General features: G+C 40.0%; 1 protein-coding gene across 1 annotated transcript; it reads left to right on the top strand.

Annotated features, from left to right (window-relative positions):
• Positions 1 to 8,389: 8,389 nt before the first annotated feature.
• Positions 8,390 to 23,181, top strand: slc6a4a (solute carrier family 6 member 4a). The gene is made up of 14 exons (XM_062418802.1): positions 8,390 to 8,577; positions 10,946 to 11,792; positions 13,072 to 13,206; positions 13,739 to 13,961; positions 15,895 to 16,033; positions 16,721 to 16,855; positions 17,038 to 17,141; positions 17,234 to 17,361; positions 17,463 to 17,575; positions 18,351 to 18,482; positions 18,909 to 19,008; positions 19,468 to 19,568; positions 19,905 to 20,072; positions 21,227 to 23,181. Exons 2-14 carry the CDS (start codon positions 11,327 to 11,329, stop codon positions 21,299 to 21,301), a joined length of 2,019 nt encoding a protein of 672 aa, XP_062274786.1. The 5' UTR covers positions 8,390 to 8,577; positions 10,946 to 11,326; the 3' UTR covers positions 21,302 to 23,181.
• Positions 23,182 to 27,474: the final 4,293 nt, after the last annotated feature.

Genomic DNA, 27,474 nt, shown 5'->3' with positions numbered 1-27,474 from the left:
GAGGCAAGGATCATTTGCTAAAGCTCAGGCTGTGTGTGGTTGGGTGACAGCATGTGTGTGAGTGTGTGCATGCATGCTCGAGTATGTGTGTCTGTGTCTTAAGCCAGGCAGAGCAGAATACGGCCCACTGTAAGCCCAGGCATGTGTGATTTGTATGATTGGGTTTAGTCTGCGCTGATGTCTTGACCACTGGATGACCAGACGCTCCATGGACAATACACGCTGCCCTGCTAAAAATATCAAGGTAAGAACACACAGCACATAATGTTATTACCAGCAGGTTCATCTGCACAGATACACAATTACTGTTTACTCCAATCAATTTCCAGCTATAAAATTATATCGATAGCCATCTCTGGAGGATGTGTGTGCAAGGCAAGACTTAGTGACACAAGAGACTATTTACTAATCGAGAGGTAATTGGTGTTTTTCTTGGTGTGTTTTGGTGTGAGTGTAGTTTGATTTCTTTTAAAGGCCTCTCATTCTCACCTGTGTTATTTCCATAACATCTCAGGATTTTGAATGGGATTTACTATAATCCGTCCGCTTTGGGAAACAAATTACCTTCCAGATTTTGGAATGAGTTATTTAATTAGGGTTCTTTCATGATTTAATGTGTCATTTGGAATGTGTGTTTTGGTATTATACACACAATGTCAACTGTTGTTTGGTTCTATATTTGTCTAGTAACACTGAATGGAGAATTGTGTCCAGTTATAACTCCTCAAATGCCATGCGCATACTGTCCGCCACTGCCTCACAGGTCAGTTACGACTGTTCACACAAAATCCTGAAACAATGAACACAACACGAGCCATAACCCTCAACCTGCAACAGGTCATTTCTCTGACACTTTTTAAACAGAACCTCATTACTGTACTCTGCAGAAAGGAAACACTGAGACTGGCAGACTGTGAGGTTTTGTCATCCTCTTGGATCTTTGGGGCATATTTACAGTTGATAACCTAATAATCATTTGTCAAGTAATTAATGAGGTGATAATGTTTGCAGTTGAAGGCTGATTCAAAAATAATGTCCACTACATGTCCGATGCTGCGTACAGTCTCACTCTCACAAGTAGGCAGCACATCATGGGTGTAAATCCATTAGTTTTTGTATCATAATACCACATGCATTTTAACATCATCTGACACTAAATAACAATTACCGTAAAAAAATGGTGTATAAGTTGCACCGCAGTCTATTTTGGGGTGTGTCACGCGGGGAAAAACGTTTTTTTTTTAATTAAAGATTTGGTGTATTTGAATGCACCAGAAACTATTCATTTATAAACTTAAAACTCTTTTAATTTACTTTTATTTGAAACACAATCAAAACACACATATTACACCTGAAACAATGTGCCGGGTTAATGATCGTAATGATTTGCTTAACTGAACTGGACCGTATATTAACCAAATTAGACTCTGAGTCTCAGTTAAACCTTTTAAAAGAACACAGTAACTTCACATATTTGATATAGTATGTAGCTGTATGCTTACTCCAGTCACAAAAACTCTTCATCAGAGCTGTCGCTGTGTGCAAATATTGTGGCCAAGTCTCACCAAGCACACTGTCCTCTGACTCTGTGTCAGTCCCAGAGTCAAACACAGCATCATCCTCTGTTCCATCCAGGGGAAAAACAACAAATCTAGTGAATCTTTTAGGCTTCAGATCTGTGCTCATACTGTGTGTCTCTGCCACAGCGCAATAAAAGCTGCTCATCTGTGTCTGTAAATACTGAAACATCACAGCAACTATAGTTTCTGAAATACTTCTGATCAACACACTGAATCAGCACCCACCTGGTTTTCTTTTTTCTTTATACATACAACATACAGCAGTAATGGGTCATCAACAGTCTATCTATTTTCATTAGCTGCCGACACAGATGGAGCGTACAGCGTGTGCCTGACACCGCTGTTTACAGGATGTTATAGTTCATAAGTGTGGACACTCACATCGTTATCTTTATAGTTATAGTTATTGTTATAGTTATCATTCTTAGTGAGGACAGCCCTTTACATACCTATCATCATATCCAGATCCAACCTCTCTTTGTATTTTACTGGTATATAAGACGCACCCCACTTTTCAATGAAAAAAAAAATTGTGTTTAAGGTGCGTCTTATACACCGGTTTTTATGGTACATACATCCTTCTCACCTTCTGATGCTGTTTTTATTGTTAGTGATAGTTTTTCAGGCTATTGCGGGCAGCCTCAGGCTGTTTTATGTCTCATTAGCTGGCTTGCTTTTTAAGAATTGTGATGTTTTAAGAGTTTGCTTTAAGTAAGATTCTGAACTTCAGTTAGTTTTTGTATGTCTTATTATTTTACTGCTGACCATTTACAGACCAATATAATTATGTGATGTTTACTGCACTTGCGTAAACCTCCAGAATTTGAACCCTTGTCGTCACTCAGGACAGTAAGAGCCTGTAATCTGTCCTCGGATTGCCCTGCCCTATGGGTTGTCTTTATTTTAAGCAGCTGCACGTCACTGTATTGAAACTGAAGGATGCTGGTCCATCCCAAGCTTGGCCTAGGGAGGGTTTGTATCAGAAATTTATTAAATAAGACGTCAAGCCCCACGTGTGCTGATGCCCTTTGTTTTGGCAGGTAGATGTATCACAATCTAGCAGCCTAAAGCCGTGTGTCTGTGGCAACCCAAAAATAACTTTTTTTCTTAAAAGTTTTTTTTGGCATTTTTACCTTTATGAGATAAATCACAGTAGATAGAGAGGAAGAAACAGAGGTAGATGACGCCAGACACCCTGCAAAGAATTATGGATTTGTGTGTGTGACCCCTGATCATTTTTGACTTATCAATGCAGGAAAAGCACAGGTGTAAATAATAACACATTAAAAATAACTTCATTGCAGTACTTTTCTGAAGAGGATGAGAGGGTCCCTCATTTACTTAAGTCATTAAAAAAGAGTTTTAACATTCTTGCATGTTCTCACATCATTTATTTAAGACCGTTCGCTCCTGACACTGAAGTCACAGACGAGAATGTGAGCATATTTTCAACTGTCATCAATCTTAATCAGAATTGCTTGGTAGGTAGAGAAGACCTCATTGTGCTTGTGGGTAATGTTTTCTGCTTAATTCATCCTTGCTTGCCCCTCAGATTACTGCGCATCACTAAATTGGATTATTTGGATTACAATTTCATGTGTGAGCTCAAACACTGAGGAGATTAGAGGTACAGACTAGGATGACGGAATATTTTACAGTAACGTTCCTCAGAGGTATCCACGTGTTGAGGAATCAAAGCTGTGCACTGACTTTGCAAAGATGGTGATTGGACTGGTAATAATCATGACAAAACGCTGAGTAAAAGCAAGGCAGAGGTGAGTACAACAAAAACTAAATTAATTATGGTAAACCAAGGCAGCTATACAACAAGGGAGAGCTGAATAGATGGCAGAAAGTCCTATACTGTGCTTTCTCTCTTCCTGGTATGTGCATGAAAACATGTTTAAGTCAGTCTGTTGGTTGTGAAGACTGTATGGATGTGTTTGATGGTGACTACTGTCTGGGATCAGCCCTCATCATAGAAATGATGTTTAAATAGTGCTAATTTGATTCCTAGCAACCCTGTGGTGACACATAATTGCTTCCTGGATTATGTTTATTCAAGTAAATAAAGGGCTTCATTTTGCAGCCTGCCACATGCATTAATTAACCATTTTTCATTGTTTTAATGATACATAAGTAGTATATAAGTAACAACTTTGTGCGTGCACATGAAAGGACATGCACAGGTGTGTGTACACGGGACTCCCTAAAAACACAGCATTTCACCTGGATAGGCTTGGTTTGCAGGGACGTAGCAGTGCATGTTTTGTGCATTGACCTGCACGTCTCCGTCAGCCCGGGCTCTGACTTTGAGTTTTGTCTATGTTCACGATGGAGGAGCAAAGATTCTTTCATCAACCATCTCTGGTAATAGTTATGACTTCTAACTACTACCAGAGATGGTTGATGTAAGAATCTTTGCTACTTTGCTAAATAATAAACACGTAACACTTTTCAACAAATATTTCCTACACACGAAAAGCCCTCCCCTTGGATTTGATGGGGGTCAGAGGTGAAACATGGCAGCTTTTAAGGTGAGTATGCTAAATCTTTTTCTTTTGTATTTGTGAAATGTCTTGAGCTAAAAAAAAAATGTAGCTCATCTTTTTGCAGTGTAGTGAATGTATCTTTATTTAATAACGATAAAATAATTTATTTATTTTTTAAACTTTAGGGAGACGCTGCTCTGTTTTGTTTTTACCGTGGGGTATCATCGTGAGTGTGCCATCAGTGTGATGTAGCAGGCCCCGCCCCCCTGTTTTACACACATGTATGAGCAGACTATGATTTGCACTTGTAAAACTGTAATTCGCAAATTGTAAAAGCGCACCTTAGAGTTTGTAATTGTAACTTCCAATCTGCAAAACTGCAAAAAAAACTATTTGCAGGCATAATTCACAACTTGTGAAAGTGCATCTTAGAATTTGCAATTGTAACTTCTGATCTACAAAAGTGAAAAACTACACCACAGGGTTTGCATTTGAATCGTCCTATTTGTGTACGCTCAGTTGCGTCTTCAGATTCGCCCCATTGTGATGGCTGGGCCTGCTACATCACACTGATGACACATACGAGGATACCCCCACAGTAAAAAAAAACAAGCTGTCTCCCTAAAGTTTTCACTTTTATCGTCATTAAATAAAGATACATTCACTACACTGCAAAAAGATGAGCTACAATTTTTTTTAGCTCAAGACATTTCACAAATACAAAAGAAAAAGTTTTCGCACACTCACCTTTAAAGCCGCCATGTTTCACCTCTGACCCCCATCAAATCCAAGGGGAGGGCTTTTCGCGTGCACGCACAAAGTTGTCAGTTATGTATCATTTAAAAAATGAAAAATTGTTAATGGATGCACTTGGCAACCTGCAAAATGAAGCCCTTTATTTACTTGAATAAACATAATCCAGGAAACAATTATGTGTCACCACAGGGTTGCTAGGAATTAAATTAGCACAATTTCTATGATGAGGGCTGATCCCAGACAGTAGTCACCAACAAACACATCCATACAGTCTTCACAACCAACAGACTGACTTAAACATGTGTTTATGCACGTACCAGGAAGAGAGAAAGCACAGTATAGGACTTTCTGCCACCTATTCAGCTCCCACATGCATTTCACGTGCACGCACAAAGGTGTCGTTATCTACTACTTACATAATCTGCGCAGAAATATATTTGCCATGCTACTGTAAAATTAGCTTTATATAAAGGTTATCTCTACGAGGCAGGGTTGGTGAGATAAGCCATTGTTTGTGTATTTCAGAGTTGTCTCATGTATTACACAATCACGATAATAGCCAAAGGGGCACAATTCAATAATGCCCACATTAACAGCTCTCACATTTTCCAGCTTCTTGCCACAACCACAACCCAGGAAATGGAAGTAAATCTTGACTTCAGGACAGGTTACTTTGCATGTCTCGACAATTTGCCACAAACTGTGTTTGCCTTTCTACTTATCAAAAGTGTTTTTCTTTTCTCCTGGGAGTAGTTTCCTTTAAAGAACTACAAGACTAGTTAAGTGTTGTTTGTGCAGTTGTGGAGGCACTGTGGTGCTCACGCTAGCAACTTAATGCACTAAACAGCGTTCTCCGCCTCTGTCTACACTGTTTATTTTTCAATTAGTTCAAGTTGCCATGATATTGGGTTAGAATGGGAAACTATAGCCCAGACTTATGAAGTACAGATGAAAACATACGGAACAAAACCTCTCTGCTGCATCTGTATGCATATTTGTGTTCATGATAGAGAGCGTAACTTTGCTTTATGTGTGCGAACAAATGTTTAGGTGGGTTTGTGTGAGTGTATGAATTAGACAGTGCTCCAACTGTATGTTTACCATGGCACCTGAGTTAAAGCACATTACCACTGAATTAACTGAAACAATCAAGAAAGTAAATTCCCCCCACAATTATCTTATTTGCATAACATTGGGAGAGCATGTTTAGTATAGTAAATGTATTTTGTACAACCAACTACACTATTTTTAAAAAGTACTCTATTTAAACAATTAACTACATTACACAGTTAATCTAAAAACAGTTGTTCCTCAAAGATAAAGACTAAATGTAGTGTGATAAGATAAACTCAAGAATCAGCCATATGGTTGGGTCAGTTAATAGAGTTAATATTTGAAAAGATATTGGGCAGCCAGTAATAAATAATCTAAAACTTTGCTTGAACTGTTCCATCAGAGTGCGGGGTCAGCGACTTGCAACATGAGATCATTTCCTCTTGTGAAAATGTTCACATGTTTAACTAATTAAAAGAAACGCCACACGTGCGACACATGCGTGGTCCTGTGAGAGAACAGTGGGACTCAAAAATGAATCTGCAATATGTGATGATGTGTCTGTTTTGACCAGGCATGCCTCAAGAGCTGGCCAAAAGAGAAAATGTTCTTCTCTCCTTTGTTTTCTTCTTATGTGTCATCAAATTCATTGTTCTTATACATTTGATGATTTGTCTTTTGAAATGCCTCTGATAGCAACAGACAGGCAGACAGATATGTTTTAGGCAATTTAGTTTCTCAAAACAAAAAAGCACTTTTCAACTATAAATGCGGGGTCCTTATCAAAAATGTTGTTAACATTAATATCATTATCTGACTTTTTTTAAACTCTCAAATCTTTTGGAAATATTTTTTATCGTGACAGTTAGATAGATGGCTATAGAGATTAAATCTTACCAAGAAGGAAAGCTGGCTAATAGAGATGGAAGTCTACAACTGTCCAGAGTCCAAAACTATTAAGGAAAACCCCTGAGAGTTGCCAAAGCAGGCTCTGATAAGCGTATTATTTTTACTCAACCATTCCTGACGTCTATACCCCAGACCATAGGGTGTTGGTCTGTGTTTAAAAACAGCCAAGTTACAAAAGCTGGCACAGAGCCCGCAGCTTTATGAGTAATTTTAGAGTACGAGATACACTGAGCAGGCACCCATTTGGGATTTCAGAGGTAAAAGCTCTTGAGCTGATACTGTTCATCATGAGGTTTTTTCAGATAACTTCATGAAATATGGTTGAATTCCTCATGCATACATTTCACAATAAGAATTACTCAACCGTGTGACTGCAAATAGAGCTTATGCAACATTACTATGTGTGAAAAAATGTGTGTGCTTGTGTCGGTCCAGACATCTGTCTGACATGCAAATGATGTATGAGGTGAAGTCAAAATACAACACAAGGACTTTTTCTGTTCTTTTTTTTTTTTTTTTTTTTGCATCTCCTGACTTTCTTTTAAACTGAATATTGACTGTTGGGAAAAAAAGGTCTTACTCTGCAATTTGACAATTTGTACCAGATGTATCTTGTCTTTATCTACATATAAAACACCCATATTTTTAAGTGTTACTTAACCAGGGGAAATTGCAGCAATAACCTGTGGGAGTCGAGCTACCGAGGAAATGTTGGGCTACATGCAGTGGGGAACTGCCCAGTGGTACCACAGCCTTGCACTGAGTACAGAAAGATGATTCAGGCACTTAGACTCTTGACCTTGTAGTAACACATGTAGCGCGTGCAGTGTGTTAAGTGCACAAAAAATAGCTGTGTTTTATCACCAAAGCTCTGCAGCCAATTTCACAATGAACGCAGCTACAGTAGTAGATCAATGAAAAAAATAAATAACTGTCTTTGTTGTTTTCCTACAAAGCATTATGCCTTATCCTTTGACATCCAAATTAATGATGTCAAAATAAGCTGCTGGTTTGAAGAAGCAGGACGTGACTCAAAAATGCAGAGAGACAGGGGTCAAAGCAGCAGAAGTCTAATCTCTCCATGGCAGGTGTGTACAATGATGACATGAGGAAAGAACTTGAAAAGTAAACGAGAAAAAATGGGAGGACTGGCTCTAGATTGAAGGATGAAAGCAATATGAGAGCATAAGGAGAAACAGAGCGTGTATGTGTGTGCACGCGTGTGCATGCACAAGATAGGGGATGGCGAGTAGCACCCTGACACAGCGCCCCACATTGCCACAGAACTGCTCAAGGATAGAACTTCCCCTGACTGCAGTGTGTGGGTGTGAGTGTGTGTGTGAGTGTGTGTGTGAGAGCTCTGCTATGATCATAGTGCATTTGCTGATTGCCGTATTGTCACTGTATGTATCTAATCAAACTTCAAAGTGTGCAAGTCTGAGCCCGCACAGCTTTTATACAGTATCTTCTGTCTGAACGCATGCATCTCCGCATATGTCTGTGCGTCTCTGAGCGTGGCATGTGTGTAAGTGTGTGTGTGTGAGTGTGTGTGTGTGGTGAGAGAGGGACAACAAGGGAGGGAGAGAGAGAGAGAGAGAAATGAGAGAGGTTTGAGAGCTCAATGGGCAAACACGGTGTCCTGATGTGCTGGTGCACACTGTTTCTCTGGCAAGTTTTTGAAATACCACAGGATTCTTGAAGTTTTGGGTAGAAGTTACCGCTGCTGCTATTTGTGTGTGTTTCAGCTGCCACAGGTTATACTTGTCATCCTTTTTTCATCTCAAAAGGTAACGTATGGATGCATGTGAACTGGTATAAAAAAAAACTTTACAGTCTGTATCTTTACATTTGTTGTTCACTTTGGTTTATTTTCATCAAAAGTGGCTTAAGCTTTGTCTTACCTTTAAGTGGAGTTTACTAAGGTAACAGATGTTTCAAAAGAGTGTCTTTATTTCTTGTTTGGGTTGGTTTATAATGGCACATTGCTATTTTTCTCACATTTCTTCTTTCAGCGTGTCTCTTTGGAAATCTTGATGCAATCATCATACTCTCCCTTTTATTTATTAAAGTCTATTTGGTGGAACAGTAAAAGAGAAAAATACCATTATTTGTTTATTTATTTTTATTTGGACTATGGGTAGGTCTTTTAATAATGGCTCACCTAACTTTATGGATTGCCTATGTAACATCTAAAAAATGTCCCGCCCCTAAGTATCTGTGCACATGCTGGTCAGATTTAATATTTCACCAAGTCATTTATCAATATCTGTTTTTCTCAACCTTCTATCATGAGGCAGTGCGACAGGGGGCACATTAAGAGTTTGGATGGATAACTGTTTAGACCGCTGCAGAGAACATAACATTTTCCAGTGATTCTGTCATTTTTTTCAAGATTAAATTGAATGCACATTTCACTTTATCCTCACATTTCTTTTCAGTCGTCACTGGTCAAATAGCAACTGCCAGCTTTCCCTCACTTTTAAGCTTCTAAAGCATCTTGAAGTGTACTTGTCAGACTCAGAAGGAGTGCACTGTACTTATTTCAGACTCTTTCAGAATCTTAAGATTTAGATGGAAATGAAGTCATTGTTGTATTTGTAAAAAAAAGTTTATGATTGCTTCCAACAGGAATTATGAGTGTGGTATTTCTGGGAAAAAAGTGTTTGTGTTTAACAGAATGTGAGCCTGTCTTCCTCAGAGTTCAGGTACATGACAGGGTTGCGTGGTAGTCAGATGTTAGTGTGGAGTGAATGTCATGCCGTGTAAAACTGCCCGACAGTCGTTCTTAATTAAGATAATGGCATTCCATGTAAATTGAGTCTTCCTACATTCTGGCATTCATTACTAATTGAGCTAAAACTATAAACAATCTAATCCTCTTTTAAATGGCCCTCTCAGTGTGACCCGTTACTCATGTGATAGCATTTTTGGGCTGTATGTTGGGTATTTGTGAATTATCTCTTGAAAATGGAATGTCTATACTTTGAAGTAAGTTGTCAATGTAAAAGATATACTTCATGTAGACTTCGATATATATGTATGTATATATATATATATATATATATATATAATAGGTCTTTTGTTTAAATCTCATCAAGCGTACAGTATAATAATTATATATGGACATTTAATTATGAAAGATTTTTATTCTTGCCCATCATTTAAATAACTGAAATGATATTAGTAATTATATTTGAAATTACGTCTAATTTTAATCCTGGTTAAAGAGGAAAAATTAAAAAGACAAAAAAAAAACCTTAAGAATAATGCATTTTTTACTATTACTAATCTGTAGTCTGTTAAGTGTTTTTCACAATACAAGAATCTGTTAAGCAAAGAACTTATTTCCATATTTGACACATGTTGAATTTTTTTATACTCTGAACTTCACTAACAATCAAGTTGAGCGAACTTTATTATCATTACATGTTAAGATTTCCACATTTGTCTTCTATCTTTTGAGGTTTCTCTCTTGTGTTTCCTGCCTGCTGGTGCTTGTTTATGGTTTCTGATTTCTCCCCATTATATGGCTTTGATCAGATAAGCATTTAAACAGGTTATGCAACTGAGACGTAGCATGAAATGAGAGGCATGAGTAAATCGGCATGTCCCAGCACAATCCTCTCAGTTGGTACACTTTGTTTTTGGACATTCATTCATACAAAACAAGACCTGACATTTGGGCTCAGCCATATTTCATCATCATAGTCTGAACACTTATACCATAAAGAAACACAGAAAGACTAATTATATCAATTTTATAAGGTCACTGAAGAATCATTTTTGTCAACATATTTTTATTGGCTTTTTCAAATATTAACAACCACGTAACAAAAAAACAAAACAGGCCGTTACACTAAATAGAATTAATATCAATTAAATTAGTTTTCCATTGAGATGGGCTAAGAAAAAAAAAACAACCCCAAAAAAAACATGGAGATAGAAACAGGACCAGAAATAAATGTTACTAGCTGCCTGTAAACTTATATTCGGATAGGTGTGGAAGTCAGGAGCTTGGCTCGAGCGTAGTCTATAAACGGTTGCCAGTGTCTCACAAATCTGGCCGAGGAGCCATCTACTGTGAGTCTCAATTTCTCGAGTGAAGAATAATTTAAAGCTGACTAACACTTTGTCTGTCTTTGGTCTGTGTTGCAGAGTGTCAACGTGCTGTTTGTGGGGATCCAAAATTCATGTAACTCTTCTGGTGGCCCCGTCCTGTTCAAACAGATCTCTCTCCTCTTACATCCAGTCTGCCCTCTCCCACATACACACACCTGCCCTCATTCTGGCCCCATTCTCATCTTTTAGCTCTGGCCTCCTGTTCCCTGTCTATTTTACCTGTCCAAGAAGGACTTTTTTTTTTTTCTGGCCAGATTTGACCCCAATACTGTCACTGCACTGTTCCCTCACTCTCCTAAACCTTATGTTCCCCTCATGGGCACCATATCAGACAACAGTGCCACATTCCCTTCATCATCACTGAGAACCTCTCTCCACCCCTAACCACCTCGCCAACACCAACATCCACACGACCCAATGGAGACAAAAGACATGATGATGACGATGACAATGGACAAGGGGGAGAATGAAGGAGAGAAGGACAAAGCGAGAGAGGAGGTGGGGGGTGACGAAGAAGGGACACAGCAAGAAAATGGTAGACTGATGCTGTCTGACAATCTCACAGAGAGAGGACCCAAGAGTCTGAACTCCAGCTCTGGCCAGCAGGTGTCCAATGGCTTCACTACTTCCACTCCTCAGAGCCCCAGGGAGGGACCAGGGACTGAGGCTTCCTCTGGGGGTACGGCTTCTGCACAAGGAGGTGGCACTGGGTCCTCTGTGCCACTGGGAGGCTTCAGGACTCTGGTGGTCCAACAAACCAGCTTGGAGAGGCCCAGAGAAACCTGGAGCAAGAAGATGGACTTCTTGCTCTCTGTGATCGGCTATGCCGTAGACCTGGGAAATGTGTGGCGTTTCCCTTACATCTGCTACCAAAATGGAGGAGGTGAGGAGGCAAAAGATGTTATCTCCCTTTTAAGAGGAAGATAAGGAGTGGGATGGGTTGGAGATGATAATACATGAGATCCCATGCTAAACAGGATTTTAGGGATTAGAAAGAAGAAAAGGGTATTTTATGGTTTGAATTGCACCGCAGCATTTTCTATCATTAAAGATGGAATATGATGGAGAGTCATTATTTCTGCATCATGAGCACGTAAAGTAAGATGCCCAGACCTAAGAGGAATGCAAGATGTGTATTGTTAGTGTGTGATTTTGCTTATTTCTTGCACAATCAAAGTTATAAACAGCTAAGCCTATTGTATGTTTTCTCAAAGTCTGTGTGGTCTGCTTGTGCTCTGCTACTACACGATCTTCACCTAGCAGCAAACAGGGCCTCCCTTTCCACTTTTATTGAATTTGCAATAATAAAATCTTGCAATTTCCTGTGTTCTGTGTGTGGCTCACATAGCGAGGTAGAGATGGGGACCGGGAGACACTTGATAGAGGCAACAGTCTTAATTGTGGTTTTTATGAGAACGCCTTCAGTCTCTTTCTCCCTGCTTAATAACCTGTCTCCCAGGCAGCTGCTCAATCAACCCTTATCTTTGCTTTCATGTCACAAAGAGACACACGCACGCATGTACACACTGATCCACATGCATGCACATAAAATAAGTTGATAATCTGATAGAAAGAAAGAAAGGGAGAGATGTGTTATCAATTCTGCACATTAAGCTGGATAGTCCAAAGATCTGGCTCCTGCTCCTCTGTTTCTCTGTATTTGGTCTTTAATTCTCCTTTCATCACTTACTTTTGTACATTTTCATGTCATAGTATAAATAAGAGCTCCATCCTCTCTTTGCAAAAAGCTAAATCAACATTGCAGTAGTCCTAATATGTCATTGTTAAAACAAAATGTCCACATATCACTTTAAATGCAGAGTAATATGAAACTAGGAAAATATGCACTGTTGTTTTTGAAAGGAGTCGGGTTATTTAAAATACGAGGTGCTCACAATATTTAATGATTTTTACAGAGTGCTTTTTAATGTTCTTCTGTTGACTGTGAGTTATGGAGAGAACTACTGAGATGACAGATGGAGCGTGAATGCGTAGTGTTTCTCATGAGTGTAATTGACTTTTTACCACTCTTACATAACTCTTTCTTTCCAATAATTCACCTCTCACTTCTCTTTCTCTTTCTTCCTCCCCACATGCATCCCTGCATTTTTTTCTCCCTTTCCCTAACTCATTTCTTACCTCCAAATTACCTCTGTACCCAGGTGCCTTTTTGCTGCCCTACCTGTTGATGGCGGTGTTTGGAGGTGTGCCTCTCTTCTACATGGAGCTGGCGCTCGGACAGTTCCACCGCAGCGGCTGCATCTCCATCTGGAAATACGTCTGTCCCATCTTCAAAGGTAACCGAGGGAATGGAGAGAGAACAGAATAGAGGGAAAAATCGATTAACAGTAATAGCTTGGATTTAAAAAAAAAAAAAGGTGTAGGGAAGAGAACATGAGAGAAAATTGGCAGTCAAGAAAAAAACAGAAACTATAAAGAAGGACAGTGTCAAGCCTTCAGCTAGCTCAAGGGACAGCAGTCTGAGAGACAGCTCATTTAACCTCCTGACCTCCCTCAGTGCTGTTGCCTTGAAGAGCATCCATAGCTTCTTGTGCATCTAGTGAGATGCACTGACTCTCTGTTATGGAAATCGTCACATTTCTACGCCAAATGCCAGATGCTCAGAAATGTGATAGTATGTAAATTATTGTTCTTCAGAAATGTCACCCAGTAGGAACTTGAATTGGATTAAAACCACCACTGACGTCTGATGGTGTGAGTGACTTGTGTCACATACTGCACACAAAAACATATACATACTATACATTTTCTTCGCTCTTTTATTTACTATACTTTTTTTTAACTGTACTATTTTTTCCACTCCTCCAGGCATAGGCTTTGCCATCTGCATTATAGCCCTTTACATTGCATTCTACTACAACACCATCATGGCCTGGGCCTTGTACTACCTATTATCGTCGTTCCGGTCCACCCTGCCCTGGTCAACCTGCACCAACGAGTGGAACACACACAACTGCCACAGCTACATGTACACCGACAAAAATGTGTCGTGGACCAACTCCTCTACCTCCCCCGCCGAGGAGTTCTATACGTAAGTGCATGTAAGTCCGATGTAGAGGCGTAGGGGGAGAGCTACACAGTAGGGAGAAGTCCAGTGAAGGGGGGAGGATTACTTTCATAGAGCGACTACAGGGTTGGTTCTGGTGTTTAAGAGCCCTCACAGATATACCTCCAATCCCCTGCACTGATGTGAAGGCATTGCAGCATTTCTAGCACAAGAATCATTATATATTTTGCCAATGCATGATCTGATGATGATAACCCTAACCCTAACCCTGACCTGGGATGCTTCAGGTGTGACCTACTAAAAGAAGTACAACTCACAGATAATATTACATTTGCTACCCAAGTCAAAGCTGACAAATTGTACCAGTATAGTTGATAAAACAAATGAAGATAGATGTAATATTTAGCTGATGTATTAAAAAAATAACCTGAATAGTCTACAATATACACTATATTGCCAAATAATTGAAATCAAGTGTTCCAATCACTTCCATGGCCACAGGAAGTGGCCTTGTGGAAAGCCTTCCCAGAAGAGTTGAAGCTGTTATAGCTGCAAAGGGTAGACCGCCGTCATATTAAATCCTATGGATTAAGAATGGGATGTCACTTAAGTTCATATGCGAGTCAAGGCAGGTGAGCCAATATGTTTGGCAATATAGTGTATGTGTTGATGTGCAGAAAATCAATGGACAGTCAGCCAAAAGCATGTAGAAGTATTAAATGAAATGATGAAAAGCAATAAATCTTTCTCCCAGTTTTGTTCCACTTTCACTTCTGTTGACTAGTGAAGAATTTGTTTGAATAGATATTATAACACACTGTAAAGTTTTCCGGGCGCTTTCAAATTAACTTAAGAAGGGAGAGAGAAATGGCTGTGAATGCAAGAGGGGGAAAAAAGAATTAAGAAGTATTTAGCGTGTCGTTCACACAATGACTATCAGAGACAGCCAGGGTGTAAAAAAAATGAGGGTAGTCAATACAGTCAAGTAGGGTTTTTTTATTTTTTATTTTTGCAGTAACTTAAAACCATAGCTGTGTCATAACAATGTCTTATTTATTCTTGACTGTTTTGGGACTCTAAAGGCTCAATATTATCAGCTGCTCAGTAGACCGTGTCTGTCGTCCCACTGAGAAGGATTCAGGGTTTATCCATAGTTGACTTTTCCTAATTCAAGTTTAAAAGTAACAAATTCCACAAGTCAGTCTGGCGCCAGAATTTCCTGTTTTCAACATAAATCACGCCTCTGTTTTATCGTCCTAGCTCTGTGTGTTTAACCTGTGACCAGATGTTAACCTCACTGTTCATTTCAGCCTCCCTCTGTTTTTTTTTTTAACTTTAGCTTGTGTAAACTTTGTTTATTGACATATACAGTATTTGCCATAGACCTAAAGTCAGTCAAGGCCCTCTTGTTTTGTCTTGTTTTGTCTGGTCTCTCCATCTTCTTGCTGTAGGTGAACTTTTCCTTACAGCCCATTTAACAATATTTATCAGCATCATATGTCAGGAGCATATTGAACCATAATTGTATACAGTAGTCCTTCTCTCCCTGTATACTTTTATATTTCTCTTCATCTTTGTACTGTGTTTTACTCCTTAATGTCTTGCTGTTCTTTTCTATATCATGTATGTTTTTCCTCTACTTCCCAATTTCTCAATATCCCTTCACTTCACCCTGTCTTTTGTATCCTTACTTTCCCTTATCTCCTCTACCACTTATTATTCTCTGCATTCTTCTCCTTCCTTTTACCTTCCCTTTCCTTTCCTCTTCATTTACTTTGTGAAATGTTTTACACATTTCCTTGATTCCCACGACTCTCCCTGTCCCCTGTCTACTTTTCCTTGCCGTCATGCAATTTCACCCTGTAATTGTTGTTTATTCCATTGTCTTCCCTCTTCGCACCCCTCCGACCTCACCTCTCAACCCCAACATCCCTCCTGCCCCATCTCCTCTCTACAGTCGACAGGTGTTGCAGGTCCACCTCTCCGAAGGTCTGCACCAGTTGGGCTCTGTCAGCTGGCAGTTGGCCCTCTGCCTGCTCTTCATCTTCACCATCGTCTACTTCAGCATCTGGAAGGGAGTCAAGACGTCTGGAAAGGTAACTGAAGGGGCGCCTGCATGGCTGATGGGGGTGTCAGTTAGAGTGGATGGATGGATGGATTGATGGAGGCAGAGAGGCAGAGAGAAGAACAGTTGTTCTGCTTTCATTCATCACCCTCATCACCATTCATTATCATGGACAGAAAAGTTGGTTAGAGAGGAAGTCTCAAAGTTAAATGGTTTGTGGTTCGAAAAACGAAGCCCTTAAAGACCAGGCAGGCCTTGAAGACCAATATATAATACTCCCAACAGTTCTGCTCAATACATTTAGTTTAATGTTGAAAACAGTCATATCAGGGATAGAGCAATGAAAGGATAGACAGGATCAATGTGATGCTGTTATACTTCACAGTACAGTACATTAGCTGGTGTTGGTGACACATGATCTTAACTTTTTCCTCTTACATCCATGGCTGTCTTTACATCCCCAGCTGCAGATCTTTTATTCCAAACACTTTACAAAAGGAGCATTTGGCTGTATATTAAAATGTATCTACAGAGGCATCCTGGGGGCAAGAGATTAAGACTTTTGTTTGATGTCTCATGTTTCCTGTCTATATTTCAACTGTTTTCAGCAGCAACAAGTGTTCCCATTACTTTACAAACAGTGATATTTGAGCATGAGCACTGTGACTGAGTGCGACTTCATCAGCAGTAAAGTGAATCATTTCTTTTTCTGCATTAGGTAGTTTGGGTGACTGCTACCTTTCCCTATCTGGTCCTCCTGGTGTTGCTCGTCCGTGGGGCCACTCTGCCAGGGGCCTGGAGGGGCGTGGTTTTCTATCTCAAACCTGATTGGGAGAAACTTCTCAGCACTACAGTAAGTCAGTTGGTAAAATCTAGCATGGCATTCTTTGATTCCTCCTCATTTGAAATGTTCATACTGCTCTTATTTTTAAAGACTTGTTGTCTTAACATACATCATTTTCTCCAATCCTGCTCAATTTCTCTTTTCCCTGTCATTCACGATCATCAACCTTCCTCTCTCCCTCACTCTCCAAGGTGTGGATTGATGCAGCAGCTCAGATCTTCTTTTCTCTGGGTCCGGGGTTTGGCGTGCTCCTTGCCTTTGCCAGCTACAACCCGTTTCACAACAACTGCTACAAGTGAGATATTTTAACACACTTATGATCCCTGCAAAGATTCCAGCAGTTCTGGCAAATAAGTCTAAAACTTTACTCCCTTCACTCCCTTTCAGAGACGCTTTGATCACCAGCTCTGTGAACTTCCTGACTAGCTTTCTGTCGGGCTTTGTCATCTTTACTGTACTGGGCTACATGGCTGAGATGAGGCACCAGGATGTGGATGCTGTAGCAAAGGATGCTGGTAGGACATCACACCAACAATTCCTTACTAAAACAACAGATTGAACTGAAATAGTATCTACAAAAACCTCTTTCATCCTGCCACTCTCTCTTTCTTTCCAGGTCCCAGTCTGTTATTCATTATTTATGCAGAAGCCATAGCAAACATGCCTGCTGCCACCTTCTTTGCCATCATCTTCTTCCTCATGATCATCATGTTGGGTCTGGATAGCACGGTGAGTTGGTTCATTGTAGTCCAAACGTTACAACAGCCAGGTCAATGCTCTGTTTGATATATCCTCACATGCCCCACTCTCCTTGTTGTAATCTACCTGATTCTGTTGTTGCCCAGTGCCCAGCTCTTGTGTGCACTCTCACCTAGAAACAGAGGTTTCATATTTGCCATATCTGCCTGACCTGTGTTTGCCTGTTGTACTCGCTGTGTTGGGTGTTATTTGTCCTCACCGTCTGGATAACAAAAGACGAAAAATCAATGTGATAGGACCTTTGATATCACTGTTGTGTGGTGATCTTGCCCACGTAAACATGTGTTTATCTGCTTTGCGGCAGCCAGCTGGAGAGACCCATAAGACTCTTATCATGGACTGATAATCAGTGTATAATCTGCATTGGGGTTTGCTATATGCTCCTGGATTTTATGACTAAGGATATTACTGAAAAACGGGTCGATGTACATGGACTCATGCTGTGCCAGCTAAACTTTCTTTTTGCTCTTTTTTTTTTTTTTTTGCTCTGGAAGCCGTGATACTCAAGGATGTTTTTCTTCAGGGTTGAATGGATTGCTGGAAGAGTGTAATCCTACTACTGGATTGATTAGATTCAACAGCTGATTAGCAACATTTTGATAACATGTAACATTTCTATCTGTGAAGTTTTTTCCACAGTCTTAATGCTTTCCTTTTGAGTTTTCTTTGTCTTCTGATGAGTTCTTCTCTGCTTATATTTGTCTCCATCTCTTTCTGTCTCTCTTGTGTGCATTCATCTCTGCAGTTTGCAGGGTTGGAGGGGGTGATCACAGCTATGCTTGATGAGTTCCCCAATTTACTGGCTAAGAGACGAGAATGGTTTGTCCTTGGCCTTGTGTGTGTCTGCTACCTGGGGGCTCTCTCCACACTCACAAATGTAAGTTAAAAAACCATTAGTATACAGGTTGCTATAACAATGTCAATATTCTTCTCAATCCTCATGCCCATCAGTAAAGTCTATGGACTAAATTATTTTTTGTTAGATTTTTCAAAAATACCTCTAATTTCCACTCAAATATATTTTAAGCCAATAAAAACATGATATTGTTAAAAGTGTTTTAGGCTTTACTGTTTTATTTTAGGTAATGTAATGAACTGCAGCTAATAATTAGCTAAAATCAGATTAGCGCTGTCTCAGTAATCCGTTTATTTCCAACCCTCACTAAGTATGACTAATGCGTCTCTGCTCTATAAAACAACATATTAGCCTAATCATTGTCTTTACACTTCGTAGAGGAAGCCCTCTTGCATTTGCACAATTAGTAAGTAGCTTTTCAGAAATTCCTCCTCTCTCTCATTTCAGGGAGGAGCTTTTGTGGTGAAGCTGTTTGAAGAGTACGCCACAGGTCCTGCAGTCATCACTGTGGTCCTGCTCGAAGTCATCGCTGTTTCCTGGTTCTATGGTAAGTTTGAGGAATGATGGTAATTGTAATGATGATGGTGATCATTTGTGACCTCATTGACAGCAATGCTGGAGGTGATACTGGTGGGAAAGTGCGACACAAAAATGAACTCTCGGAACGCCTGTGTGGTTACCGTGCAGGCAACATAACGGCAGCATCCCTGGTTCGATTCTGGCAAGGGACTGCTATGCTACATATTCACCTCTCTCTCTCCATGTTTCCTGTCGGCTTCTATGCCATATATTGTCAAATAAAGGCAAAAATGCCCATGAATAAATCTGTGCATTATGGTACTGACTTTCTCAGCTCTTTGTGTAGTTTTAGTCACAGGCAGACACAAGATAAAGATGCCTTCCTTCTAGTTGGCGCTGCATGTCTCTGATTAATTTGTACAGTATTGTTTTTAGTACAATCATGATCTTGTGGTAGTTGTAGTGATTGTGTGTCTGTGTGTTCCAGGTACCAACCGTTTCTGTAATGACATCTATCTCATGCTTGGTTTCTACCCGGGTTGGTTCTGGAGGATCTGCTGGGTGGCCATCTGTCCCTGCTTTCTCTTGGTGAGGCTCATGTACACACACACACACACACACAAACAAGTCGTGCTAACACAGTTAAAAGGGTGCTAAGTTGTGTCAAAAGCTGGTACAAGCACCTGAAGTTACAGCTGGTACAGTTGAAGATACAGAACTTGGAGCAGCTGTGGTTTACTTAAATAAAGTGATGCTTGCGAGCCACTCACATGCCACTCTCCTCACTGTAGCATATATCCTTACTTTATTGCATGTCTGCTGTCGTCACTGCCACTCATACAACATCCAGTTGTTGCATATTTATCCTGATGTTTGATTCTAATTGAGTCTGATCTCTGTTTTTGTTCCCAATCTTGTGTCCAGTTCATCATCATCAGTTTCCTGGCCTTCCCTCCAGAGGTCAAGTTGTTTCACTACCACTACCCTCCATGGACCACCGTCCTGGGCTACTGTATTGGGGTGTCTTCATTCATCTGTGTGCCTGCCTACATGGTCTACCACTTGCTCAGTGCCAAGGGCACATTCAAACAGGTACAGCATTTCCTTTCTTTTCCTCCACATATTCTCTTGTTCTGTCCTTCTCCCTCTCACCCATATCCTCTCCTGATCTCTGTTCTTCTGTCACTGACACTTGTCCAACGACAGAGATTGCTTCTGTTTCTTTTGCCCTCCCACCGTCTCACGTGCACTGTCAGGGTCTACCCTCTCCTGACAACACATAACTGGAGATCATCAGGATCAAAGGAACTCAGAGGAAGCACAGGCCAGAGATTAGTGAGAAAAAGAAGTCATGACAACTTCCAGTTCCCCTAGTACGCACTTACCATCACTCACACACACCCAAATCTACACAGGCCTCTCAAATAGGCACATTGGTCATTCTCTCATACGAACACACACACACACACACACAGTCAGTGTGTGAAGTCTGAAGGAGACCACGCCATCAGCAGCACTTTAGTATCACTACACAATGCCTGACAAACTAAAGCTCGTCAAATCATTATCACTGGTAAAACTTCTCATCCGCACTTAGTCAAGAGACAGATTTTAGTTGTCTGCGTCTTACATTTTGTTGCTTTCTATTCTTTCTGTGCATATTTTAAGGCATATTTGCTCCTGATAGTATATTATTCTGTTACTCTATACGAGCCCCTTGAAAATTACATAATAATACACAACATCTTCTTCTCATCATTGTCATTATTATCTTGTTAATCCCCGTGTTAGAGCTCACAGAATGGAAGAGGACATCAAAGAGGCTGGTAAACAGGCCTTCTTTGGCATTTGTCCAATATTGACAATGCTGCCAGGGTGCACAATGACACTGACACATGTTGTCAACGTGCAGTCTTTGTGGTTTTGTGTGCGTATATGAGTGAAAAGAGACAGCGTCCATGTAACTCCTGGGGACACATGAGACCGAGCGAGGTCAAAATGATGGAGTGTCTCTCCAGAACTAAGGTCGCGTGTTTGTTTTCTTCACATCATTCTGCAGCAAACAATGTATTGAGATGATACTCATAATTAATTCAAATGGCATGACTGGACATCACATGTTCTCACAAGCATATAGTGACCCGCATTGTAATTAATTAGTCAGTTTCAAGTAAAAGTTGTATATTTCCTGTATCTTATGTTTCTCTTATCTTCCCCTCTGTGTGTCTCTGTCTCTATATTCACAGCGCCTGTTAAAGAGTATCACTCCAGAGCCCAGCAGTAACCAACACAGAGACTTCATTGTCACCAACGCAGTCTGACTAAACCCTGACCAAATGAAGGTGGTGCTCTAACTACCTAGAGCGCTCTCTTCTGGTCATACTGAAAAACTACAGGACAAGGGGGCTACCTTTCACCGTCTTTGCCTCTTTTCACACATCTCCTACACCTGTTCATCTTTCTCACACTGAAATCTAGAGATGGAGGTGGAGTAAGATGGAGCCAGGCTGTAGTAGTTAAGTTTAGCTTGGGTTTGTTCAGTTCCTGATGTTGGTTCAGTTTTGCGGCAGTCTTCAGCTGCAAAGCGCAGAGCTTCTTTTCAGTATTTTCAGCATTCACATCTTCTTATAAAAAAAATGTGGCACCTAAGTTATTTAGTGACCACCCGTTTCTTCAGGTTAAACAGTCTTACAGATATTTTATACAATTATATAAATTATGATACAATCAGTGTTCATGTAGACAATATAACATGCTTTCAAACTGGAGATACTGCACATTGCAATGATTTCAGTTGGGGAAGCTTAGATAGTTAACTTTCAATCCACACATCATTTTTATGGTTGTATTTTCATATTATGCTGTTAAGTTGCATTCTGATATGTAGCAAAATTCAGGTATCTTTTAACATCTGTTACTGAAGCCAAATATATCTGTTCTGTTTATATTTCTAAAGATGTTTCAATATTGTAGTTGTGTTCTGTTAAGTATTGACTGACAGCCTGTGTTTATTTGGTGGCATCTCGGACGAAGGACGGATTTGCAATGAGTTCCCTTACACTGTGAAGCATTGTCTGTTGGTGACATGAATGTGTATGTGTGTGTGTGTGTGTGTGTGTGTGTGTGTGTGTTTGACTCTGTGTGTGTGTGTGTGTGTGTGTGTGTGTGTGTGTGTGTGTGTGTGTGTGTGTGTGTGTGTGTGTGTGTGTGTAAAACGAAGACTGTTATGTCCAGTAACAAAAAAAGAAGGCGGAACCACCCTGTTGAGCATGTGTTTTCATTCTATAACTGCAATATAAGATGTTTTAAGATAAAGATAAGATTATTTCAGAATGTATCATTGCTGTCATTTTGACCTTCCACACTTCAATATGACGTACTATTATGATACATAGTGCTGATTTTCTTTGTTTAATCATGGTGATATTCTGCATAGAAACCAAATATGGATCAGAGCTAATAACATTTCCAGTGTCATAGTCTGAAAATCAGCGTTACTACTCTTTACTTTCTACCAAAAATCAGTGAGTTTTTGGTGTGTATGCACATGTGCCTGTGTGTGTGTGTGTGTGTGTGTGTGTGTGTGTGTGTGTGTGTGTGCGCGCGCGCGTTTGTGCGAGAAACAGAGAGAGTGTATGTATCTGTGTGTATGTAGGAGCAGGAGTTAAAATATGGCAAGTACTGTACATCTACATGTGTATTTACTAGTCAGTCTGGTATTGGTGTAATCTATCCTGTGAATACCTGTCTCCTTCCCTTATGGATGTGTGAATGTGTGTGTGTGTTTAGTACTCATGTGTCAGTGTGTGTGTGTGTGAGTGGGTGCACCCTGGTTAGTATGTCGGTGCACGTACAGTATGATTGTCAGTTGATCAAAAAGGTTTAGAGGTGTTCAGCCCCTTTATGTGTGCATGCCGTGATGTGTGTGTATACTGTACTTCAAATGTGTGTGTGTGTGTGTATGTGCGCGTGTGCGTGTGTCTGTGATGTGATCTCCTGTTGTCTTGTTAACTGCCAAAATATCCTATGAAGGAAGTAAACTCCCTCTTGCCTCTCTCTCTCGTACCTCTCAAGCTTATATAAGATCTATGTATGTCAATAAAAGACTGTATTGAGAAATACACCTGTATAGATTAAAGATATATAAATATATGGGAAATGACAGATAATAAAGATATATGGAAATAAATAATAACCTCTAGCATCTGTTGAGTGATTCTTTTATTCATCTGTTGGTCTCATGTTGCACAGTATTTGATGCTTGTTTTAAAACTGTTACTAACTAATACTCAGTCAGGAACATGAACATGAACACACATAATTAAAACTGAAAATATAACAACACCATATACTACATCCAAAAACAGACATGGGGTACTGTGAAGATGGAAAAATGTTTAATATAAAATTTGAAGGGTCAAAACTTCACACTTCACATATTCTTACTACTGGGAAAACTGGGAATAACAGAAAAGTTCTGACCAGAGATATATTGGTTTGATAGTTGTGTATCCAGTGGCAGTGCTTTAAAGGGTGAGTTCACTGGATTTCTTCCTTACCTCCAGTGGTATCTGCCCATGCAAATGTTCATAAATTATTCCTTTTTATATTTGAAAGCCAGAAAATGAATTGAGACACACTATCAAAATGGTAGATTCCTCAATTGCCAAGTGAAAATACAGTCCCCTTTTTGTGATTTTGGTGAGTTAACCCCTTAAAATCTCTGGCCTTTTATGCAGTCTCCTCCATTGTGTAGATATACATGCTTTTATTAAGAAACTACAAAGCTAAACAGCAGCAGATGAGGTTCTCATCCAAGCAGCAATGCTGTGGAATGTTGGCAGTGTAGTCCATCAGGGCTGCCCTGTGTGTCACTGTTTACTGTTACTGTGTTTATAGAGAGTAACTACTCTATTAGCATCCTCAGTGACTGTATAATGAGCTGTCAGTTCATATTTGGCACACAGAACAACATCTGGTAAGCCATGTTTTATCTGTGATAAACATGTGAAAACTATTACTCTATATTCATTTATGGAAAAATCATGTTCAATCTGTATTATGACTGATTTAAAAGTAAACTGACACAACAACGTGCAGTGAGACCCAAAGGCTTCATCATATGTTGCTCTGAGTCTTTTAAATGTTGGCTGTCTGAACCTGCCAGGACAAGCTATGTTTCTCTGTCAGTCAGTGTGTGTATCTGTGTGTCCATACTTATGTGCACAACGTGATGTTTCGTTGTCATCACTGATTAATCCAACAATTGAAATCTGCAATCAGCAAACATTGCTCAGGCACACACGCGCGCGCACACACTCAAGAACAAGGGGGGAAAGCTGAATGTGTCTTCAGCTCGCACTCATCTGAGCAGTTTGCCAATTTACAACAGATGTGCAGTTGTGCATTATGTAGCCAGAGTACAGTATATCATGAGCCAGCGAAATTTTTTTTTACAAAAGTCATTATTTCTGCATGAAGTTGTTCCAGCTGTCCGCATTCATTTCCTCATGGTATGTGAGGGTTTGAAAATGAAACTCAAAAAGGAAACTTTCTGGTTTAATTGCATCTCTGTGGATCCATCCACACACTGATTTGTGTGTCGGGGGCTTCTCCTATATATATGTGTGTGGGTGTGTGTGTGTGTGTGTGTGTGTGTGTGTGTGTGTGTGTGTGTGTGTGTGTGTGTGTGTGTGTGTGTGTGTGTGTGTGCGTGTGTGTGCATGTGTGCTTTATTGTGGCAATTTCCTCTCGGCTCCCTGCCCCTGACTGACGGACACATCCTGTGTTCTCTGTCTTGCCTTATCGCTGCAGATCTATATTAAACAGCGCAGCACAGCCATCGTATCCCTCCACCTCTGCTGTACCTGTCATCTCAGCATCAGGCCTAGCTGCCTGCCAGCCTCTCTCACTATCAGGTGTCTATCAAGACCTCCAGCTCATTTCATCTGTTATTCCCATATCATACTTTCCACCCCTTTTCTTATATTAATTTAAGCAAGCTAACCTGGGTGCTGTGTTTGTGAGAGCATGTATATTCCTACTTTCTTTCTCAAACCTGTTGTTGCTGTCATTTTGAGAAATCCTTCATGCCTTTTGCGCTGTGATAAAACTAAATACATCACTGCTGGAGTTCACTTTGACATTCCACTTTTCTGAGTGCAGCAGAGTTTGACATATCTTTCAACTCGTTTTCTGTGTATCTCCCCTCAGTTCTCTACAGGAATGTTTTCTGACAGTGATCCAGAGGGTCACTCTGTATTATTTGACAGAAAAATCCTGGCATTTACCTCTCTAGCTTTCTCTGTCTGCCCCCCCCCCCCCCCCCCCCCCCCTCTACCCAGCCTCTCTGCTGATTCCCTGATACTGCCACTGCCTCTGAAGAACAGGAAATGAAACTCTTTTTTCCCTCCGATCTGTCGCTCCCGCCCTTTATCGTACAGATACCTTGATTCCCAGCTATGGCTGTCTCTCACCCCCCTAATGAACTCATTTTGCACGAAGGGAGAATACTATCTTATCTCTGCAGAGTAGGCCCTCTTCTCTAGCACACACACTCTCTCTCTCTCTCTTTTCTCCATTTCTCGCTACTCCTGCCTTCTTAGCTCATATAATTGTTGCCAAGATACACTAAAAGGTCCCTGATCAGTTGTCTACTCATTACAGGTGAGGAGATGAGAAACAGAGAGAGTGAACAGTTCCTTAATAGTAACTCTGAAATGCATTGGCTCTTAGTTTGTGTACAGTTTGAGGTGCATATGACCACAGAACCATAAAACAACAGTTGGTTTATGTTCAAGTCAATGAAAGTGACTCAAGTGAGAATCCAGTCATATAACAAGGACTTTAAGATGGAGATGAAGTCTTTAGGTTAGTGATTCTAACTCAGATTCACTTGTGTTGAGATCTGGTGATTGTGAAGGCTTCTTTCAAACTATTCAGTGACCTTTCGTGCCTTGTGCAGAAACATCTGCATTTGTTATGTTTAAATTGTTCTATTTACTTGTAACCCATTTGTACCTGTATTAAATATACCTCAGTGATAAATGGGTTGGGGATTGGTGGAGATGATGAAGTAAAGTGAAGTGAAAAACAATGACCATGAGGATGATACTGAGTGGATGGATTTAGGAACATGCTTTTCCAGCAGATAACTTTTGACTACTGTGGTTCAAAATGACCGACATATAATATCCACTTTTCTTTTCTCACTCAGAATAGAAGGAGAGAGATCTGTAATAAAGGATGGAAGCTGCAGCAGGATGGGACACATGTGAGCCAGTCAGACGCAGAAGAGGACTGATCAAATGAAGGCTCCTCTGGAGGAAGAGGTGATAAAGTAGTCCATCACTACTGAATGCCTATATTATTATAGGCATTCAGATCTGGAGTCTTAAGAAACGTTGAGGCATGCTCAATCAAGATCTATGATGTTGTTCAACATTTTTGTGAATAAAGTGACAAAAATGATGAACTGACTTAAAGGCGTATCATTGATCATTCTTGTTTTACTTTAAGCTCATTAACTCCAAATTACAATCATCATAAAGTGACCTGAAACATTATTTTGATTGATAATACATCACAGTAGACCTTTTTCTTTTCTTTTTTCCCTTCTTGTCAATGTTGTTTCATTATTCTCACATGCAAAAGTTTCTCTGTAGATGTATTTCAGTGCAGCTAATTAGATACCTCCAAGAAGATTTTGTATAATATCACTGTATAAAATTGTTATGGTGAACCTGTTACAATTTCATTAGCATTTATTAAGCATCTGTCTGCTGTTTGGTGCTGGGCAGGTAGTGTACAATGGCTTTGTCTGAGTTTCTTCAATGAAAACAAGGCTGGAAAGGAGTTTGGAGAGCAGTGAGAGTGAACCAAACAGTGAAGGTGTGGCCGTAAAAATTAAAATGAACTAAAAACATTAAAAAAGCTCTGCAGAGTTGAAAGGAACTGCAGAGTGGTGGGTGATAATTCTCTCTGGGTCCATCACTACAAGCGACCACTCTGCCGTAACACATTGAATTACCATTAGAGCATTTAATACAATTTTATTAAAGTCTCTACAATAGCAACCACAGTGCCACAAAATGATAATATGGCTTGAATATGTCAAATGAAATAATATAAAATAAGAAAAAATAAAGGTGTTTAATATTCACTGCAATTACCTATTTCAAGCAGATTTCAAGGCTGTTCAAATTCATTCTATACTCAGGTGAAACAAAACATCAGATTGTTGGTGGGCTATAGTCAATGATGAACACATGTTTGCTTTAGGAAATACTTTTGTAATGTGAAGTAAAGTATGTTGCCTTCGACTATATTTTAACGCCAATTCCCTCAAAGGTCACTCTATATGTCTGAACATATGACCATGGAAGTGTGAGTAGGGAAACACAGCTGCTTATTTGTTGTATTATAAGGGTGTTATGCCACTTAGATCTTTACATTGAAAAACTAAAATAATAAAATATAAGAATCTCTGGGATCC

Source organism: Scomber scombrus, chromosome 5 (genome assembly GCF_963691925.1).
Source record: "Scomber scombrus chromosome 5, fScoSco1.1, whole genome shotgun sequence".
NCBI lineage: Eukaryota > Metazoa > Chordata > Actinopteri > Scombriformes > Scombridae > Scomber > Scomber scombrus.
Note: the sequence above shows the minus strand (reverse complement) of the source record. Positions and strands in the feature narration are given on the sequence as shown.

Coding starts and splice junctions, on each gene's coding strand:
- slc6a4a (XM_062418802.1), top strand. CDS start 11,327: ATGGAGACAAAAGACATGATGATGACGATGACAATGGACAAGGGGGAG. Junction 13,962..15,894: donor CCCGCCGAGGAGTTCTATAC/GTAAGTGCATGT, acceptor TCCTCTCTACAG/TCGACAGGTGTTGCAGGTCC. Junction 16,034..16,720: donor GAGTCAAGACGTCTGGAAAG/GTAACTGAAGGG, acceptor TTTCTGCATTAG/GTAGTTTGGGTGACTGCTAC.